The sequence below is a fragment of the Solanum lycopersicum genome, chromosome 6, assembly GCF_036512215.1.
Source record: "Solanum lycopersicum chromosome 6, SLM_r2.1".
Taxonomy (NCBI): Eukaryota; Viridiplantae; Streptophyta; class Magnoliopsida; order Solanales; family Solanaceae; genus Solanum; species Solanum lycopersicum.
In genome coordinates, this window is record NC_090805.1 from 102,295 (window position 1) to 125,068 (window position 22,774).

A 22,774-nucleotide genomic window follows, 5' to 3' on the forward strand; every position below is an offset into this window, starting at 1 on the left:
TGTGTAGCACCTGGCTATCTTCCCGGTGACTTCTTTCTCATATTTGATGTGCATAGCACAGTGACATCTTTCAGTAACTACTTTTTCATATTCGATATGCGTAGCCCCATATCATCTTTCCGATGACTACTTTCTCATATCCAACTCGCGTAGCACCGTGCATTTTTCGATTACTACTTTTTCATATCTAATTTGTGTAGCACTGTGCCTCTTTCGAGACTACTTCTCATATTTAATTCGCTTAGTATCATGGTTTGTACTTTTTCATATCTAAGTTGCATAGCACCGTGTGTCTTTTTGGTGACTCGAATTTGATTTGCATAGTTTCATCCGTGTTTTTGGTGATTCCCCAAATCGATTTGTGTAGGGCCGTGTCATCATTTCGACCCCTACCCATGTATTTCTTTTTCAGTAAGGTCGTTCCATTAATTTGACCTTACTTCTGAATATTTGATAATATAAGTGTTTTCAAGAGGGTACAGCCCTATGATAAATTTTCAAGAATATTTCATCCAAAGAAGATATGAAATGTTTTTAATCTTAAAACAAAAAAGATTTGATTTTTAGTGTTTATGGATTTTGTTATTAATTCTTCATTTTATTGTAGTTGTTCATCACCAAAGTCTTTCGAAAAGATATGTTACTATTTCAGTGTCTATATTTGCATTTTCAAAAAGTGGTACAGATTTTTAATTCATCAACTGCAAGAGTTTTTCTCTTATTCAAGGTTTCTACATACAGAATCTAAATATTATACATCTTATAATTAGTTGTGTACTTAATAAGTTTATTAAAATATAAAAACACGTCTCTTGGATTTCAATGATATAACGTATGTCGCTCAAACAATTTGGATTAAATGATGTCTTGCGTCGATGAGACTACTTTGATAGACAAAAGACATATTTTGTTCATGTTTCGATCAATATGGTTAAAACTTTATTTTTGGGGACTTTTAATCTAAAGCTTACAAGGAGATAATTATTTCTTTAATATTTGATTAATATTGATTCATCTTACTTTGAGGGGTAATTCATTGACTACAACCCAACATTTGAACCCCAAACGTTTGATTAAGATTGAGTACAATACTTACCATCCCACTACATTCCTTATTTTTTGGATGTCACCAATCGATTGAATGTCTTAATAAGATAGTAAGTTGAATAAATAAAACTCCAAGGTAGTGTGGAACCACCATAACTTTTGAACACTCAAAGTCCCTTCTTTGACATCCGATGGATCTTTTAACCAATGAAAACTCTATAAAGATCAAAGTCGTTTATTTTACAAGTGTAAGAATTCTAATCTACATGACACCAATAATCTAATGATTACACTAAACTCTTGATTAACATATCTTTGCTTCAACATAATTATCAAAAGCATAAACATAAACAACAAAGTTTAAAACATGTACTCAAAACAAAAACTAATAAAATAAGCATAAATTAAAGACGGTAAAAAACATACCAGGATCTTTAATAATAAAAAAACATAAAGGAAAAAGTTGAGCCCACTAAATGCACATTGTCCCCTAAAAGAAATTATTTCATACTAGTACCCGAGGTTTAAAGGAATAGATCCTAAATATCTCTATTTCCAGTTCCTATTATGTATAGGTCGAACTTAGATTATCCGAGCTTTGCAGCATTAATCCAATCTCTTGCTATATTATCTTGTTCTAGATTGTTAAATATGTGGATGCTAGAGGTCTTACCCAGTATTATGAAAGGCGCGCTTAAGCCCTGAAGCAAGGCTCAACGGGTTGAGCGCTCCGCGTCGCTTTATGTGCGCTTCAATGTCATCATCAAGGTTCTAAGGCAAACATTTCCTTGCCAATGAGCCTCGTATAAAGAAGTGACACTAAATAATTGATATTTCACTTCATCATGAACTATTTTTCAATTTTATTGGTCATATTTTTGTCATTCATGTTTATAATTATTAGTCTTGGACTAAACATATATATTTATATTCTTTTCTCCCTTTGCGCCTTTTTTCATTTAAGTTCATGCTTTATTTGCGCTTAAAGCCCTAACGGACCTTAGAGTTTTTTTGCAATTTGCGCTTTTGATAACACTTATTTTGTGTAAGTCAGATAATCCAAGTTCGACCTAAACATAATAGGAATGTAAGTCGGATTATCCAAGTTCGACCTATACATAATAGGAACCGGAAACAGAGATATTTCCAACATTAACATCAGAACAAATTTACAGTTTATGAAAACAAGGAAAAGAAAAGCAACCAAACTTTTAATCAACCAAGCTCACTTCAAAAAGAGACAAACCTTATCAAGATATAATTCAGTAGCCCATGTCGAAATCATTGTTATTTGACATTTTTCATCCTTTGAAAGATTATCAAGCTTCCGCAGGAGAAATGTTCTCAGTGCATCCTGCAAGCAAAGAAGTGTTATATCCAGGAAAAAAATTCAACTAGTTCTTTTTTCTACTGATTCTATTATTTGTGGTTGTTTTTCTATTCAAGGTTTCCAAATGTCACATGTCAGAAAACTAACAAAATTAACTTCCAACAGCAGACCAAGGAATACCTCTCATTATAACATATGCAGATGCAGCAAATATCACTAGAGATCTGTTGTAAAAAGGAATGGGATATCTACACAAACATAGGTTAATTATCTTCCTAAGGAATAATATCTTCATTTTTGACAATGATAGGACTACTAAGCAAGAAGATGATCACGAGAAATTAAACGTGGTTCTGAACTATTACAATTTTTTAAATCAATAAGCAATGAGAGAACTTCAATAATAATCGGCACTGAGATAGCACTGCACAGAAGTACAATGAAGTTCTAAAAACAACAACTGGATAATACTACATCAGCTAACAAAAGCAGTAGCAGCCCTCAAGTCCTGGTGAAGACTATATACAAAAAATGGAAACAGATGCTAAAATGTAAAGATAATTGGAATTCAAGTACATTTGCTTTGTAAATAAGAAGAGATACTAAATTATCAGAATTTGCAGTCAGGAACTCAGGATCTACCAAATAAACATGTTCTCCAATGATGCTTAGAATTAAAAAATCCTCAGTATGATCTATTTGGGTATCATTTAAGTAACTCGAGACTAAATAGAATAACCTATAATGAGTCGCCGCAACGGACTCCAAATGGAAATATTTGAGTTCTAACAAGCTTCTTAGTTCTTACAGCCTAATAAACCTTGTCTCTTAAAAACGGAACAACAGGAAAAGTAATGTTCCTTTTTAGATATGAGTTGGTTACTACTACAGATCCTTGCCTCGAATGAGCAAGATGGATTGTTTTTTCAACAGCAAGATGGATTGAACTTTAGTGAATCTGATTTTTTTTGTTTTTTCAACGAGTGAAAATAGAAATCTTTTCTAGCATAACCATAAATCAGTGTTCTAGAATTAAAAAAGCTCATACCTGTTCGCCTATGCTAATGAACTTCAATGAGATCTCTTCAAAAGATAATACATAATTAATCTGCAGTATTCATTTCCATGGATTAGAAAGGTCTCCAGTTCCAGGAATAAATATGAATTATTTTTGTCAAACATAAATAAAAGAAAACAAAAGTGACATGAGTGAAGAGTTGCAGAATTTGAATCAGAGACATAGTTTTTACAAGAAATATTCAAGACGGTAATCAATTCGATACTACTGAAAATGTAACGGATTATATGAAGCAGACCTTTTAAGGAAGATTATCAGGGGTTTCACTTGGGGTATGATAGATGAAAGTATTCTCATTTATCAGAAAACAAAATTCTACTGGTCTTTGTAGAATAGAGTAGACATAGGCACTGATTGCTACAGAAGTTTGTGGAAATTTCCCATTTGCTGGTCATAATGAAATTTGCAATTAGCACACAAGGATCAGATTTTCTTAAGGGTATGTGGTTGGTTGACAAGGATCAAGTTTACAAAAGTACAAAGAAACAACAACTAAATGGAAACCACAAAATGGAAGTAAATGCATAAATAAATAGATTAAATACTTTTGCATAGAATGATGCAGCTCTGAGGAACTCCTTGGCAACAAAAGCAGCTTCAGCCTGCATAACATACATGAGGTCTATGATGAAAAACCAAAAGAAAATATACAGCCTCCCAAGCAATAAGAGTTTCTTCAGATTATGATTAGGGGACAGTTACAAATGAGGCAAATATTCAAAAAAGCATCACATATCCCAGCAGAATAGAAGTTTAATTAGCCAAGACCTGAACCAGATAAACTTGGTCTCTCTGCAGGGCATCACGACAACTAGCCAAAGCTGCAGCATATTCTTTTAAGTCCAAGTACACTTTCCACATATCACGACCTTCATCATTTACGGACACCTAAATTCAGATTGTCGATTCAGAAACTGAAGAAGAAATATAATGGTATTACCACATCAAATAAGATTTAGGAAATGCCTATACTGCACCTGGAAGATAGAATTTTGGTCATATGCATAAAACAACCCAGCTGAGGCATCACTACATAAGCCAATAATACCTCTTGAAACTGCATCAGATGTCTGATCAAAATAAAGTTCTTCAACTATCTGTTCACTTATCCTGTTCACCACCTACAAGACATAAACTAAAGCATAACTATACAAGGTATTCAAAGGTGAAATATCCCATTCTTCAGAATCAAGTGATTTGCTCAATAATTGGGCGGTCAGGTTGCCCTTGTCCTAAATTGTTGTTCTTCTAACTGTCTTCTGCGATCTGTCATGTGGTAAAGCCGTAAAGGAAGGACCTCTAGCATCCATATATTTAACAATCTAGAAATACATAATATAGCAAGAGATTGGATTAATGCTGCAAAGCAATAGTGTTAGACTAACTTCTACCCAATAGAAAAACAACATACTCAGTGGTCTTGCAGAACAAATTAACCATGAAATGTATTTCTCCTAAGATATATAAAATTCAAGTGGATAATGGCAAACAAGAGAAGACATTATGATAAATGGAGTTTTTCTGTTTGATGAAATATCAACTCCAGCACACTCACTCACTGAAGGCTAGATGTCTAGTTAGTTCATTCAGTTGGAATTTTTCTTATCCTTGACACTAGTGTTGACAATTTTTTGGACTTTGTTAATTCCCTGGTTCTAGCATAGGCACTGATATATTGGGGCGTGGTTTTGGTCTCCTGATTTGGACCTTCCAGACTTTTTGTCTTTTGTAAATTTGGAATCTTCCTGATGCCTTATCAATGATATTATCTCACTCCATCAAAAATCAAAAAAGTAAATGGAGTCGTTCAAGTCAACTTAGGATTGATGTACACTTCTTTTTCTTTTCTTTTTTGAGAATACAAATACTGATATCGTAAATACTAAGTGATGTACACTACATGAACCTAAAAGTTAAAGCAAACTTAGTCATCAATATCAACACTGACAAAATAGAGGTGTGCAGATGAAAAATTTAAGGATATCACTAGACTTATTAGGTCTAAGACTTCTATACAATTATGTTTAAAGCTTAGAATTTCATCAGCTTCCCTTTTTGGTTAAAGAAAAAGGAAATTATATCCTAGTTTCTTCATGTGCAACAAACAAATATTTATTTAATATCATGAAATCATGAAAATCTTAGTGAAAAAAAAAAAGCAACTAAATTTACATTAGAACATTATGGCTAATGCATATATGATTAGTATTTGGTAGACACACTTAAGAATTGTCAAAGTGATAAAAACTCAAAAATGAAAGAATATATGTATACCCTCATAATTATTGCTTCCATGCCATCTAACTTACAAGTTCATTTTTGGTTACGTAATCATACGATATACAGCCAAACAAAAAAATTCATATCATTCCAGTCTTTGGTTTGAGCAGAGAAAAACCCCAAGACATATATTGCATATAGACATAGGCATGCATGAACAATAATTCAACTCTAGAAACTGCAACAACATTGATCAATTAAAAGGTTAAAGACATAGAAACAAAGTCATGGAAGTACCACACACACCTTAACCTTGTTGCCAAGGAGAAGTAGGAAATGAAACTCGGATATAGCCAGAGAGCTAGGTTTGACACCTTCAACTCCTTCAGAGAATTTAGAGTAGTCCAGAAGAGCTTTATTTTCCACAAAGTTTTCATCCCCATTTGGCGAACTACAGTGAAATTTTCAGCAATTGTAGAAAATATCAACAAACAAAAAAAATGTACAGAACTTTAAAGTTCAAATAAATTTGAGCATTAAGGCCATGAGATGAAAAAACTTGGGATTGAAACAAACCAAAGAAGTAAGGAAATAAGCAACAGGTGGTAAATCTACCTACGTTGTGCTCCAAATTTTAGGTCACCATGGTAGATACCTGCTCCAGAAAGCCACGTGAAGTGTACAGCCCTCCTTTGCTGGATAAAGAAGTGCAGTTCACTGAAAGAAGACAATCCAATAACTCCTAAATCATTGGCAAATGAACAAACAGTATGTTTTGTATGTACTTGGAAATTAACAAGTTAGTCTGTTGAAGGAAATTGACAAGTTCAGATGCCCCACTCGATCCAGATACTACTAGGTGGGGACATACTACTGATGGGGTGTGTAAGAAATATTAGGATGGGGTGTGAGAGAAATATAGGAGAAGAATATTATTGAGTTATGCATTTACATTATTAAATTGAGACCCTATTTCAACTAGGACAGTACATTATAATAATTTTCCAAGTAGGATTCTATATATTATTCCTATTCCTATTCTATATAAGGTTGTATATACTATTCTTGTTCCTATTCATGTTCTAACACTCCCCCTCAAACTAGTGCATACAAGTCATATGTACCTAGTATGTTACAAATGTAATTAATACAAGGACCGGTGAAGGGCTTGATGAAGATATTTGCAAGATGATCACTTGACTTCACAAAATTGATAGTCAATCTCAATGTGCTTAGTCTTCTCATAACATATTGGATTTGATGCAGAGTGTCGATAAAACAAAGAGTGATCAACTCAACTACGAGTTATGCCGAACTCCTGAATTAATATGTTGACTTCACAAACCAAGCTTGAGAAGTATATTTCAAACCATAAAATGACTTGCACAATCCATATACAAGGCAATTTAACTACGCATGAGCAACAAAATCAGGTGATTACTTCATATAGACTTCTTCCTGAGATCATACAAAAATATATTTTGTCCAGCTGCTTAAAAGACCAAGGGTGAACAAAAACTATAGATACAAAACGGCATATAGATGCTATTTTAGCCAAGGGATAGAAGTATCATTGTCCAGCCCAAATATCTAAATATACCCTTTATTTTGGCAAAAGTAAATTTGATAATTGATACAGAGAGAACACTATAGGAAAACTCCGATTTGCGAGAAACAATGCAATGGTCACTGGAAAGTGCTCAAAATTTCGTATGAAAGATATGAATAGTCTCAAATTCAAGAGACTGTTCGATATTAAACAAGAAAGTCACTGAAAAACTGGCCGAACAAGCTCACACACCGGTTGTGGTACTGACGTGGTTGTTGGTGTCAGTTTGGATCATTCTGACTTCGAAACATTTGTGACCTGTGATGAAAAGCAGCTTCCTCATCATATTTGCAATTTCTAGAATATCAAGAATGATCCAGAAAAGATCACAAAGGAAAGAGGTGAAAAGGCAACAAGTAAAAGAGAGGATGAGTGAGATGGGAAGAAAGATTTTCCATAGAAGACATTCTGTTTCTGAAAAATAGTTTGGGAGTTACAACGAAGTGTTATCAAAGGCGCGCTTAAGCCCTAAAGCGAGGCTCAAAACGTGTTGAGTGTTTCACCTCGCTTTATGTGCGCTTCAGTGTCGTCATCAAAGTTCTAAGAAAAACTTTTCCTTGTCAATGAGCCTCTTGTGAAGAAGTGACACTAAACAATTGATATTTCACTTCATCATAAAAAGAATCAATTTATTTGGTCATATATTTTCCATTCATGTTTATAATTATTAGCTTTGGACTAAATATACACATTTTGTTTTTTTTTCTTCCTTTGCACCTTTTTTCATTAAAGCCCACGCTTTATTTGCGCTTTGCGCTTAATGCCCCCATGAACCTTAGAGCTTTTTTGCGCTTTTCGCTTTTAATAACACTCTTACAAGCTCTATTGTAACTTTGACATGTTAGATTAGTACACACATTATTGTAAATTGAAGATCAAATTAGTAATTTTAATTGATATTTGATTATTATAGTATTCAGGAAAGCCCACTGGAGGACACAAATGAACGAAGATTTGAATGATCAGTCTGCAATAGTTCTGTTGACCAGAATGAGAAGAAACATGGGTGGGGAGATTTGGGAGAAGTTAACTCCTATAATAGTTAGTTCCTCCTTAAGCTGCTGGACGTATGTTCCCGCTTGCGTCCCCCCTAAATCTCCCTTCTGAAAGGAGATGAGTATGAGTGTGTGGGAGGTCTAACAGGAAGTCAGCTTCTCAGTTCATCTCCTACCAATGTATTTATCAAGTTCATTATCAAGCTTTCTCTAATTTTTGCAGGAGATTATAACATTTGAAGATAACTTACAAAAAAGAAAGTCTTTCTCTCTCCTTCCAAAGGCTAGTTTCCCTTCAATATTCTAACTATATTAATGTGCTCAAGTGGTGGAGGTTATCAGGACATTATCTGAATATGAGTTACACTAGCTGTAGTTTCAAAATCATTGTTAGAGACATTTTGGATTTGTCCCAGCAGGACATTACACCAAAAATGAATTATATTAGCTATACTCTCAGAATAGTGGATCGAACACAGCATATGAATGTTTCTGCCACAGTAACACATCCTACAGTAAGGAGATGATGGAGCTTTGCGAGACATAGGAGTCTGAAATTGTTATCCATTTTTCATGTAGTTAACGAAAATAATTCCTGATAATTTGTGCTCCCTAAACTTATTCGTTTATATTATGTCTTTAGCAGGCCCCTCTGGTGACGACCGATTCGTCACTTAGCCCAAGCGCGTGGAAGTCTTTATTATCTTTTTTCTAATATATAATCTACTGCAATGTTAAATTATGTGGTTCTAGGTCATCTAAAACTTAAGTAAACGACTGACTTCCTTCCAATTGTTTCGACAATCTCATAAATAAGGAACTTGCCTGTTAGGTATTTCACCAGGAAGCTCCATGAAATGAACTGTGCGGTCCACATAGCTTGCAAAAATGGCCTACAAACCAAAATGCATCAATGAATTGAAACGTATGATCATCAGATCACGATATGCCAATGAACTAGCAAAACTTTATTGCAATACTAACAGGAATTGATGTCCAACAAACAGAATCTTAATGAAGAGTTATTGCACAAAAGGTTAGAAGAAATATTAACAATTTTTTATTTCATCGACAGGTCAATATAGGTTCTGATAGAAATAATTAAGTAGAGAATGAAAGATGCCAAGCAAAGATATTTCAGCACATCAAATCTACAAGAACAGCTGCCAAAGGAATAGATCAACAGCTTTGTACAACTTGATCCAGCAGAGCTGTCGAAAGATACCAAGCAAAGATATTACAGCACATAAATCCAATAAGGAAAACAAAGACCACAAGAAAGTAAGTATACCAAGTTGAAATGTTCAATGAAGCCAAAAGAAGTCAAGGAAGCAGGAGTAGCAAATTGTACCAAGACGTGCCCAACAAATTTCAAGTTTCCAAACTAAAGAAGCACAGTTCATCAATATGAAACGCTAAAAAAACACTTCATATAGATTTCAAAGATGATTCCATACCAGTCAAAACTCCAATCACACATAAAGATATTCAACATGATAACAATGAAAATTGCACAAAGGAAAACATAGACAAAACCAGGAACTTAAGTAAGAAAGAAGCTATTTTTAGTATTTGGCAGCACCATGTGCTAGCAAAGCAAAGATGAAAGTGAAATCAGAAAACCCTAATGATCCATAAGAAAAAGAATGAAGATGATGAGGGGAAGGAGTCGGTCAAACTGCAATGTTGAATTAGGTCTTAGGCCTAACTCACACTCCAAAAGCTAGCTCAAAGGGAGAAGGATTGCCCAAGTCTTATAAGGAGTCCACCCATCTCATTAATTACCGATGTGGGACTCTCATCATTCTTTAACAAAATGTTTACTTCTATATTAAAAACTTACATCAAGTGATCCAATCCCCGTGAAAGAATAAAGTCGCGTAGGTGTAACAGCCATCACATAAAATCTGGTACCATTGTGCACACTTGCTGTTTCCATCTACAAGAAGACGAAAGAAAAGAAGGTTACATTAACATTATCTTAGTACGAAATGACATGACCTACTTGATTAAATTGAGAAGGGAGTGAAAAGGAAACAGGTAAGCCACTTAGATGCTTTCTCCTTTTGGGGGAAAGAAGTTAAAAGAAAAAAAATAAGGAAGAAAGAAACTAGAAAACACTGAACCTGCAAACCAGTGAATGCCTCAGGTAGTTCTTTAAGTTCAAATAGTAACTTAATGTACTTCTCCATTTTATCCTTTACATCTACAGCCATCTCGTAAAGTTGACCATTGTCCGTACCCAAAATGATTTCTCTAGTTGAAGCTGAAACCATCATCCACAATAAAATGAAGAGAAAAAAGCATAACTATTTTGAGTGTCCGTAAATCACTAAATTGTCATAATCTTGTACTAGAACACAAGAAATTAGAAAGCACTAACCTACCTTCTGTTATATGTTGTCTGTTCCAGGCGACAGCATTGACAACAAGACCTTTTAGTTTGCTCAAAATACGTGGCTTTGTCCATTTAGCATGAGTATAATATGTATCGGCACCACTGCTGCCAATAACAGTGGCAATACAGTGGCTCCCTCCAGGGTCAACGAAAACCTTATGAATTGATTGTTCCCCAGGCCTGCCAACAGAGAGATCTATATCTGCAAAAATAATCCAATACAATTACCCTATTTCCCTAATAGATCTGACACGAGTAGAATAAAATAAGAGCCACCAAGGTATGCTTCGTTATGTAGAGGTCCAAAACTTAATCACAGTCAACACTGGATTCAAGAAAGCATTACTCAGAGGTCACACAGAACAACATTTATAAATTTCACTAGAAGCTCTTTTTAAGTTGCTTCATAAACAAATAACCTTTAGAAAAGGAAAGTTCCATTTCTCTCCGCACAAAAAGAAAAGTAGAACCAAGTTCACAGAATGCAATCCATCCCAATGATCTTTCTTAGATCAAGGAAAAGTTCAAAAAACAGAAAAATCATATTTGCCAAGGAATAAAAGATTAAAACACAATAACACACAAGATGTTCAAATTACAAGGAAGCATGATATGAAAACTTCAAAACACACCATCCAAAACCTTGAATATACACTTCAAAGAGCTATTGCCTATTTTCTCCATCTTTTTTTTCTTGGGCACAAAGGTAGTGTATAGGACAGATTGTACGCCCCTTGACTATTTTACCAGGTATACTGGCAACCATCCACTAACACAAGTACCGGGTGACTATGTCCATCAACACTTAGACAGATGGGGGAAAATCATGTAGTGTTTGCCCCACCACTACAGAGGTTTTGAACCCTTGTTTCTCATGATTTTTTTTTTGAGAAAGGCCTTGTTTCTCATGATTTTCCTCCCACTTTCTCTATCATTAAGTCATATCACTAGGTCTCAAATGTTCCTTCTGCGTTGGGCTGCAATTATATTCTAATCACTCTTCATTCCAGACAAAAATGCATCAAAGCTACTAGTTGAACTTTCTTGCATCAACTCTTCCCAAATGCAAAAGGCTAAAACAGTGAATTCTTCCTCACATTTTCCTAATAAGTTAAAATAATGAATTCTCCCTTAAATCAACAACCTAACACAAAGCACATGTTCCAAAAAAGGAAGGAAAAAGAAGTTGTATAAGAAAATAGCAAAAGTTCTGTGTTACCAAAAGCAATGTAAAACCAAATAAGCATCACATCTGCAAGGAAGTTCTTAGTATACTCTTTATTTGAATACACTATCATTAAGTGTCCTAAGAAAAACTTAAGGCTTTCATGTTTATAAGACCTTCATACACGGTCAATCTTTTTTGTCACAAAATATAACTAGTAGTTGTTTTGGAAAAAGGCAGCAGCTAAAAGGGCAAGTCAGAAGGTCTCTCTAGCCTATAAAACTATAGGAAGAGAGGTACGCCATCTCTCTATATCTCTCTCTCCCTGCCTATGTAAAATTATAGTTCGTAATGAACACCATCAGAAGCCATAGACCATCACCCCAGCCAACATCAAACTCTGTGACAATCATCTGCGTCATAAAGCTCGACTTGAAAGCTTCAACACTTCAAATTTGTTTGCGAGAAAGGCCTCAAAACATTCATAATGTTAAAAAAGGAAGAAAAAAATTAGAACTAAAAGACATAAAATGAGAGTCATGAAATTGTATGAAAAAAGATGAAAAGGCCATCACATCAAATTCTGGAAGTGGTAGAAAATGAGCTTTGACACCGTCAGCATCCAAATGTGAGCACCAAAGTTTGAATGTGATCTACTGAGGAGGCATTATTTGTGTGAGATTCACTCTGCTACATAAGCATTCTCTCAGAACCAATTACATGCATGTTCTTTATCAGGAAAGAACAAAAAAATGCCCCCCCCACACACACCCACACACACAAAGGCAATTCCAAGCATGTTCATCACATTTTAGTAGTTCATTGGGTTTTATTTTATGACTGCTACTTGAACTCCTTTCTTTTTTTTTCTTTTTTTTTTTTTTGAAACTGGTAACTTCTACTTGAACTCGTTAATAAGGCAACAATATAGAACATTACCAGTTTACCCTGTTCCAGCCAATCAAGTATAGCATAAGAAACATAAGCTGAACCTTTATCCAGAAAAAGAAAGCATGGAAGAAACAAACATCATGCTGAAGACAAAAAAGCGTCAGGGATATGAGACTTTTAAGCTCAAAAAAGGAATTAAAAGAGAAATTACAGATATGCACGTCATGAATCTTTAAGATACAACATAAATGGTGTCTTTGTTACAAATTTCCATTAGAATCGAGTCTTTTAAGCGAACGTACCATAAGAATCACCCACTCCAAAGTCATGTCTGATCACCCAGCCTTTGTTGGTTCCAAGAACGATGACATCATTGCCAGTCGCCATGCATGTAATGGCTCCACGGCCTTTTGTGGCATATCTTTCAAGAAGATCTACAGAGAAAACGTGATGTCTTCTTTCCATTCTAAAAAATGAGATGACATAAGCAAACCAAATCAAAGTAGAGTCAGGCAAAAGTATTCCCAATCTTCAGTTATGAAAACTTATCAAAACGCTAAACTTAAGCCATCAAAACAAGGAATATCTAGGAATCCAAGAGTGTGACCTAGTGGTGGATGAAGTGGTTGAGAGCTGAGGTCTCAAGTTTGAATCCCAACGGAGACCAAAAAAACTAGGTGATTCTTCCCATCTAAGGAGGACAGAGTTACTTGGTAACTATTGTTGGTGGGTGATGATAGGCACTCCATGGAATTAGTCGAGGTGTGTGAGAACCAGGACACCACGGTCATCAAGAAAATAAAATAAAAACAAGGCATATCAAGATGATTAGTCAACAACTCCATTGGACATGCAGAAGACCTTGTTTTGCAATTTGAAACTAATGGGAGGGAGCTATAAGTGCACGAGTATTGCAAAAAGTACACTCTACATGTTGGAGTATGGTTTATTAAGTATAACTGCAGTTTCTTACTTGTCCCATCATATTTTCGTAGTCTTCATTCACGGCTTTATGTCAGAAGGTGCAAAAATGTTTAGCACAAAATTATCATTCAGAATAACACTGCAACCAAAGAGAAAAAAAGATGCCCCTCCCAAACATAATGGTGGGCATCTGGCACATGACCAGTGTTATGGACGGCGAGAGGCGACAAAAGGCGACAAGGGCCTGCCTCGCCGTGGCGCTTGCCTTTTTGAATAAAGGCGCCAATTAATACCAAAAATTAAAAATATTTAATTGCATATTTTATCCAAAGTCTTAATAGCAATAACACATATTAGCAAATATTCAATTCAAAAACCAATAATAGACACTAATTCCATCCAATATCCCTCTTTTTGCTAGCATCCGCCATTGATTATTAAATTCAATTAATTGGCTGTTTAGAAATATTGGAACAAATAATTAGGAAAAGAATTTTTAAAAAAAAATTACACTTTACAGTTACACAAAGCAGTAAGCACTTAGTGCCTGACTGCTTCTTACAAAAAAAGTAAAAAAAATGAAGAAGAAGAACAGAAAAAAAAAGAACAGAAGAAGAAGAGAGAAATCGGAAAACATTACCTGAAAACAGAGAGTGAGAGTTGCGAGGGTCGGAGGGTCGTCGGCCGCCGTCGGCGAGGGAGAAGACGCGACAGCGCGACAGCGACGGAGAGCGAGGGAGCAGAGACGCGACAGCGAGGGAGAGCGAGGGAGCAGAGACGCGATGGAGGAGAAGAGAAGAGTCAATCGATCTCTCGAGAGAGAAAGTCGCGATGTGGATGATTTCAGAAGAATTTCAAAAGTAAAAAAAAAAAAAATCATAATTTGGACTAATATTATTAAGTCAAAATTTTTTAATTAAAAAGGCGGCGCCTTTCGCTCGCATTTCAGCGCGACAAATCGCCAGGGCTCGCCTTTTTCTCCTCGCCTCGCCTAGCCAGAGAATGGCGAGGCACCCTCACCTCGCCTCGCCTCTCGCCTTTGGCGAGGAGGCGAGCGCCTTTCGTAACACTGCACATGACACCAATAACCTAACTTGATTGGTTAGTTGGGACAATGATTCATTAATACTTTTTATTTTTATTTGCACTTTGAAATTACTCGACCTTTTTTGAAATGTTTTTTTTATGAGCCGAAGATCTATTGAAAACAATATCTCATAGAAGGGGTAATTACACTAGGTATGTATTTGTTGTTGTTATGTATTTAGAACTACATAAAATATTACTATTAATCATAATTAAGACTGGTCAACGGATCGGAACCGGGTCATCAAACCGGAATGAATCGGTACTGGATCGGACCGAAATCCGTTGACCGGAATTTTGACCGGTACCGGGATGAACCGGACCGGAATTACCGGGATGGTTCATCGGTTCCGTCCCGTTCCACTATATACCGAGACGGAACCGGAATAAACCGGAACGGACCGGGATGGAACGGGACGGGATTAACGGGACGATATTTTTTAAATTACGAAAATATAAATTTTTTTTATTTTTTAAGTATAAATTAATAGTTTTTAAATTTATACTATAATTTTTAACTTAAGTTTATTTTAAAGATATTTTATTAATTTTTTTATTATTGTTAAGTTTGCAAGTAATCTAATAAAGTTTTCAAAATTTAAATCTTTTGAAGTTTATACTTTATAAGTTATTACTTATATTCATTAATATTTATTTTATAAGTTATATTTATAACTTGTATCTTGTAAATATTAAATAAATAAAATTTGTAATTTTAAAAAAGTAAATTAAATTACAAAAATTAAAAAATATCAATTTAATTTATTTAAATTTGTAACAAATTACAATTTCAATTTACAACTATTAGTAGAGTACATAGCTTACGCAGCCACATTCTAGGAAGGGTTCTGTTTCAACTATGTCTCGAATGTAATACTAATAGTTGTATAGTCCCGTAAATCCTCTTTCTAACTCAGCTAGGGATTGATTGTGATCAACTTCTGGTCTTGGTAAAGCTCGTTGACGATCTTGAATTTCGATGCCATCATCACTACCACATCCAATAGCTGAATCTATGAAAAGTTCAAATTGACTATCTAACTTTGGAAGTCTTTGATTTCTACGCTCAGCATTTATCCAGTCTCTAAATAACACTGATATCTCCAGGCTGTCTTCTGCTAACGAATATCTGTGGTCTCCAATTTGAAATCTTGCTGCGCTGAAAGCTGCCTCCGAAGCTACTGATGATCCTTGAATTGCAAGCACATCCTTCACCATCCTACTAAGTTTTGGATATTGAGCTCCACGATTTCTCCACCAGTTCAATAGTTCCGGTATACCATTATCGTTTGTAATATCATCTGTACCCTGTTCAAGATATTTAACAAATTCACATTTATTAGAAGAGTCAAGACCAAGTTTATGTTTCACTCGTCCATGAGCACTTACTTGATTTGTAGACGTTTGAGGATTTTCAACATTATCTAAGAATGAATATTTATCATATATTTCTTTTGCAAAGTATTTTATACTATTTTGACATGTTACCAAATCAGGTTCTTCTTCAGGTTGAATATCTAAATTCTGATAAATGCATTCAACTAAAGCTTTTGCACCATATTCTCTTTACTATGCTTGTTAATCAAATGTTTTTTTAATCCCCCCGTTGAACCTCGCGTCCCACCAGATGTATATTTAAAATGTTGTTTACAAAGATTACATATACTAAAAGTTTTTTCTTCATTCAAATAACAAAATTTTCACACATGTGATTTTAAAGAACGTTGTACCTTGGTCTTACCTCTAGTTGGAATAATAGAGGGACGAGTAGTTCCAACCGGAGGTGGAGCTTCAATACCTATACTATTGACTGTATTGAGGTCGGCGGCGGGGCTAGTCGGTGTATCATCTAAATCTACTTCTTCATCTAAATTTAATTGTTCATCCGTTTCCACTTCTTCATTTTCTTGATTAATACCATAATGTCTTTCATAGAGTTCATGGGGAGTCGGACTATCTGAATTAATATTTATAGGACCGGGACGGGAAAAACTAGTTTCATTCACATGCGTAAATTCATCTGTATTTATTCTAACAAGAGGAATTTTAGATTTAGACGAACTAGCACCTTTGTTAGTTTTTTTAACTAATTTTTTTACTGATTCTACTAGACCTTTTTTACTTCCACTTTTTTTATAAGACTCCATGATATAAAATTATAAATTATAAAAGGGAAAATACCCAAGTATCCCCTCAACCTATGCCCGAAATCCCAAAGACACACTTATATTATACTAAGGTCCTATTACCCCCCTGAACTTATTTTATATGTAATTTTCTACCCTTTTTTAGCCTACGTGGCACTAGTTCAGAAAAAAAAGTCAACCATCGTTGGACCCACAAGATAGTGCCACGTAAGCTAAAAGGGGGTAAAAAATTATTAATAAAATAAGTTCAGGGGGTAATAGGACCTTAGTATAGTATAAGTGTGTCTTTGAGATTTCGGGCATAGGTTGAGGGGGTACATGGGTATTATCCCATTATAAAATACGAAACTTAACAAGAACAATAATATAACAAGAACAACGTACAAGTTAAATAATAAATACAAAAAATAAATATAAGATTATAGAGTGGAACGAAGTTACCAAACGTTTGTATAAGAACAAACGATTATAATGAAAATTAAAATATTGATGTCGAAACTTGAAATTTGAAGAAGATTCCTCCTCCGAAATACACCAAATGACCAAATGATATAAGTTATAAATATGAATGTAATTTGGAATTATATATTCTCTCAAATACTCAGATTATATTTGTAAGTTGTAAACTTGTAATTATAAAATTTTTACACACAACTCTAATTAATACAACAAAAAAACTAGCCGTTTTAATTTTCCATTTAAAATTTAAGGTTGTCCCGTTGCCCAGTCTTAATCATAATCTCTACAATTGCAATTATTTAGAATATCATTGAAGAAAATACTATTTGACTCCTTAAATAGTAATCCTAACAAACAAAATAGGACAGATTCATGAACATAAGCCTATTGAGCTCAGAAATTACTCACATTTTTCAATTTATGCAAAATGTAAATTCATAAACTAATTCAATTCAGCGATCATCCCATAAATAACTTTATATATGTAACTCTTGATAAATTGTGAAATTCCTAACATCAACTAATGAAAAAAAATATTTTTTTGTCAAAGCAGGACAAATAGGGAAACTTACAAGTCGATTTCGCGGGAAAAGATGAAATTCACCGCAGATAGAGATGAAGAGGGGATGGCGTCCTTTAATTTGCTGGAAGAATAGCTAGGTGGCGGAGATTGCTAGTTTCGGTGGTGGAAAAAGGAAGAGAGAAGTGATGATTCGCCGTGGAGAATACGGACGGCGATGGAGATGAACTGATGATGAAGACGACGAAGGGGACTGATGCTGACAGCGAAGGAACTCGTGAGGTGGCGTGGGCTCTAAAGAGTCGATTGAAAAAATAAACATTACTAAGCAGCTTTTAAAAAATGAAAAAAGAAAACAAATACCCCTAATCTATAATAATAATCTATAAGAAACGGCTTTGAGAAAATTAAATGATAGATGTCGAATAACTCTTGGTTTGATTTTTTGTGACAGATTGATTATCCTCTTTAAAATAAATTAAGTAAATTTGGAATCAAATAAATATTTTTAAAATATTTTAATCTTTTTTAAATACAAAAAAAATATTTTATTTTTCAATTTTTTATAATTTTATCCAAATCATTTTTTTTTAAAAAAAGTAATTGAAAATAGAATTTTCTTTTCTTCTTCTCCCAATATTCTCTCTTCTCTTCTTCTTCCTCGTAAAATCTGAAAATTCAACTACCAAAACAAATATTCTCCTCCATTATCTTATCTTTCTCCTCATCTTCGATCGTGACCATTTCCTCTTTTTGAAGTGAAGATTGTGTTCGATTTAAAATGAGTAAGTTAGTTTTTTAAGAGATTTTACAATTTTGAAACAATACTTAGTTTTTTTCTTGGGTTAATGAAGATTAAATCGTTCTATAGATGTAAAAATAATAGTGTAATTATACCTATTATTTATTGTTTTAGAAAGAAAATTAACAAACCCAAAAAGCCTTAATTTTGAGAAAATGTATATGTAATGTTAACATTCAGTGAAAATTCATTTTTTGTTGCTTTGGTTGTTGTTTTTATGACCATTTTGTTCGTATGATTTAAGAAATATAGTCTTGTTCAGTTGTCCAACATATATTTGAAATGTAGGAGGTTGAAAAAATCTATTTCTTAATCACTATCTATAATTAGTGAAATAAAAAAGACAATGACTACTGTTCTACATGACACTCAAAATCAACAAGTAAGAAGAACAAGAAGGAGACGGAGAGGGACCTAGAGAAGGAGAAGAAGATGGAGAAGGAGAAAGTGAAAAAGAACGCAAAAGAGAGAGAAAAAAGTTGAAATCGTCAATTGTTATGTGAAGCAACAATATCCACCAATGATTAGATTGACGGTTATATATACCGTTGTGAATTATCTTTTTTTGTTGATAAGTTATATAAAACAATTGATGAAGTGTTCATTTTTGCTGATAATATTAATGATTTTTTTTTATTGAAACAAATGTCAATTATGATGAAAAAAAAGAAATGTGGTGTATGTGGTAACATATATAACCTATGTTGTAAAAAAGACCACAAAATTATCTGTATGTGCCCCAACAGAGATGATATATGTGATAATTTATGTCACAGAAAGAAGATATATTGTAATATATGTCACAGAAATGAGATATGTGACAATATTATATTGTTACCAATTTTTCCTTTTTGCTGATATATTAATATTAACTATTATTATTATTATTATTATTTTGTTGACAAATCTCATTTATGATGAAAAAATACAATATATACAAAAATATCATAGAATTATCTACATGTGTCCCAACAGAAAGGATATATGTGACAACATATGTCATTGAAGGAATATTTGTGGTAACATATGTCACATAAAAAAAATATGTGATAACATATGTCATAGAAAGGACATATATGGCAACATTTCATTATTTATGGCAATAATACTATATATTTCACTTATAATTAATCCGCAGTACTAATATTGTCTTCAAATCAACGTTTTGATTCTCAATTAGACGATATACATTTTGTTGCAATGCATTACCTCTCGAAGAGAGAAAAACAAAATTCAATCGACCATCACATTATTATTCAAGTAATGACATTTTTACCTAAAGTTGGTACCTATTATATATAATATATATGTCTAGTCTTTAGAAAGTTCAAGCTGAAGTTAAGCAGACGCTTTAGACAATTAATTAATAATTAGATTGACGTAGTCTTTAATTTTGTGCTTTTGCAAGTAGAAGGTGACATATTTTTACTTTTTCTATGATGGTGTTCATTGTTGAGAAGTCCTAAAAATTAGATATCTATCAATTTAAATATTTTATTCCTATAATAATCCTATTGACAATGAAGCAAGAATTAAATAAAAAATAAAAATAGTGGATAATATAGGGGGCGTAAACGTATTTATTAAAAAATTATTATTTTTCATTAAAAATTATTTAATTGCTATTTCACATATATTTTGATTGAGTGCAGAGAAAAAAATAACACCATTGTTTTCATATGGAAAAACTTACATGAGAACCTATTTTCCACCATTTCTTCTCCTAGCTAGTCATGAGCTGATTTGTTGGAAAATAAGTGGAAAGATCATATTTTGTAAAACGATTTTTTCACCGATTCATGATGAGAACAACCTTTACATATTTCTAATAGTAATCGAAATATGTACTAGAATAGTGCGTTATTTGTTATTATCTAGGAATTATATACTACTAAGGTAGCTTTTTATTTTTAAATGCTCTTATTCATATATTGCTAATACATGTTTTATTATTCTACATTTAATTCCATATAAAACAATATTCTAACATAATTTCCATAAGATCTAGAAGAAGTTGATTAGCATATGTGCTCGCAGACTATCTAATTGAATAGACAATTAATAATGTTGATGAATTATTGAGACCGGAGTGAGCCTTTAATTTCATGTGTGGAAAGGAACCATGAGGTTCAAAGACTAGAGGGGTCAAAGGTTTCATTTGAAAGAGAATTCAAATAGAATATATATATACCAGATCTAATTGATTAAGATTCGTGTACGTAGAATTACAAAATGTTGACTATAAAAAACTTTATTTTCATAACTGTAAACTAAAATCTTTAGACTAATTTAATGACGGAAGGATGAATTTATATGATTTGATATAAAGACGAACATGAAGTTAATATATATGTTCGATAGTAAAATCATGAGGTGACCAAAAATAAAATTGACTTGTATTCAATATTATATTGTGAATTAGGAATGGACTATATATATAGAAGAAAAAATAAAACTATACCCGTCAACTTCATTTGCTTTATCAAAACCATTAGAAAAATCATGAAACTTATAATCTTAAAGACTCAAATCTATTCAAGATTTGGTTCATATACTATATTACATTTTAGTTTAATAATTTCCTTACACTAAAATTATAAGTTACATCAATTTTATTTTCTCCCCATATAACATAATTAAAAACTTAGTGAAAAATATTATCCTCTATGAGTTAATTAGATGAAGATGCATGTTCCATTTAATCATGTCCAAAGAGTCTCCCATATAGATCCAACATTGTTATCATCTAAGATGCTCATGTTGATTTGTGTGAAATTATCCAATGATTGTTGTGGTGGTGATTGTGTCATATTTTCCATACAAAAAAGTGTCATAAAGTTAGCTTGTTCACATTGCATGTTGACAACCTCAGCTTGTGCTTTAGCTAATTGTACTTGAAGCTCATTCACTTGCTTTTGTAGTTGACATATTGCTCCTGCACAACCATACACAGGATCCCTCAACCTAGCATTGGCTTCATACACCATACTACTCACAGCATCTGCTCTTTGAAATTCCGGTAGTTCCTAAAAGAAATTAAATATAATGTTATGTATAGAAAACGAGAAAGTCCTGTCTAGTAATATCATTCTTAAATATGCTTTTATTAAATTTACACTTTAAAACAAATAAGATATGATTATGTGTAATGATTTTCGTTTAACTTCTATTGACTTGTATGTCACTATATTAAAGATAACTAACTTTATTAGTGAAATCAATGACTTGGAAAATTAGGCAAATCACCAATTGTAACTATATGTTAAATTGCACTTATATGGTGTAATAAATATATATATAACGATATATATAAGGTAGATCCTGATGATTACTAGTGTAATTGTCGAAATTATTCAAATTTGTCAAACCTAACAGGTGGAATTATGTGTGTAAGAGAGGAAAAAAATGATTTTGATTATTTTGACCATGAGTATAGTTGGTACAAAGCAACAATCTTTTTTTTCTTCAAAACTAATAAAAGTCAAATGGACAAAGAAAAAAAAATAATATTGAAAATGCAACCACATGGAAAAGAATAGTAATTTGGAAAAAAAAACATGTATTGCTTGAAAATGAATTGCCCTTTCTTACACTACAAAGGACAATATTGGTATTTCAATATTACTATTTGAACAATCGAACTACGTACTCTTATTTTAATTAGTCAATGGCTTTTAAATAGTTATGAATTTTATCGCACTATTAAATAGCTCGTAGCTAACATAGTTTAAAAGTATACCTGCAAGAACTTGATAATATTGCTTGCGCCAAAGACGCGATGAGCGGTAGTGAACTTGATAGGATCATTGGGAGGAAAATAAGGAGCCAACACACATTTCTCGGCGCACCTCCTCCTCAAGATCTTGCAGGCCGCACAAGGGCTGATGACTACCGCCACTTGTGGCGATGGTGGAGAGTTAGGAGGAGAGGAAGAGGACGGCGAGACGGATCGAGAAGATGGTGGTGAGGAAGTAATAGTGGTGGCATTGGTAGTGTCACTACTAGACTCCATTGTTTCTTAATTATTCTTTGAAGAAATGTTTTTACGTACTAGAAAATGTGACAAGGGAGAATATATGGAATGGTATGTTTAACTTGGAGTG

At 33.4% G+C, this 22,774-nt stretch overlaps 2 protein-coding genes and 1 long non-coding RNA gene across 4 annotated transcripts in view; all 3 read right to left on the reverse strand.

The window, feature by feature from the left end:
* Window positions 1–14,711, reverse strand: part of LOC101246251 (vacuolar sorting protein 18) — a 36,870-nt gene extending 22,159 nt beyond the window's left edge. Inside the window, exons 1-13 of one of the 2 annotated variants that reach the window (XM_004240293.5) lie at window positions 14,298–14,711; window positions 13,036–13,199; window positions 10,667–10,879; window positions 10,406–10,545; window positions 10,123–10,218; window positions 9,105–9,172; window positions 6,291–6,392; window positions 5,982–6,126; window positions 4,433–4,576; window positions 4,224–4,343; window positions 4,001–4,057; window positions 3,426–3,485; window positions 2,294–2,401 (exon numbers count right to left, since the gene is read on the reverse strand). In XM_004240293.5, coding sequence (XP_004240341.1) covers window positions 2,294–2,401; window positions 3,426–3,485; window positions 4,001–4,057; window positions 4,224–4,343; window positions 4,433–4,576; window positions 5,982–6,126; window positions 6,291–6,392; window positions 9,105–9,172; window positions 10,123–10,218; window positions 10,406–10,545; window positions 10,667–10,879; window positions 13,036–13,198 — 1,416 coding nt within the window. In that variant the 5' untranslated portion in view covers window position 13,199; window positions 14,298–14,711. The remainder of the gene's footprint in view (window positions 1–2,293; window positions 2,402–3,425; window positions 3,486–4,000; window positions 4,058–4,223; window positions 4,344–4,432; window positions 4,577–5,981; window positions 6,127–6,290; window positions 6,393–9,104; window positions 9,173–10,122; window positions 10,219–10,405; window positions 10,546–10,666; window positions 10,880–13,035; window positions 13,200–14,297) is intronic. The other variant, XM_069298921.1, reaches the window with a different exon arrangement.
* Window positions 14,712–15,485: 774 nt separating this feature from the next.
* On the reverse strand, window positions 15,486–18,965 carry LOC138349081 (uncharacterized). Its single transcript, XR_011221593.1, has 2 exons — window positions 17,922–18,965; window positions 15,486–16,051 (listed from the first exon to the last, which is right to left on the reverse strand). It is a non-coding gene; the product is annotated as an uncharacterized lncRNA (long non-coding RNA).
* Window positions 18,966–21,129: 2,164 nt separating this feature from the next.
* Window positions 21,130–22,774, reverse strand: LOC101251889 (LOB domain-containing protein 1-like). The gene is made up of 2 exons (XM_004240553.4): window positions 22,411–22,774; window positions 21,130–21,697 (listed from the first exon to the last, which is right to left on the reverse strand). Exons 1-2 carry the CDS (start codon window positions 22,681–22,683, stop codon window positions 21,374–21,376), a joined length of 597 nt encoding a protein of 198 aa, XP_004240601.1. The 5' UTR covers window positions 22,684–22,774; the 3' UTR covers window positions 21,130–21,373.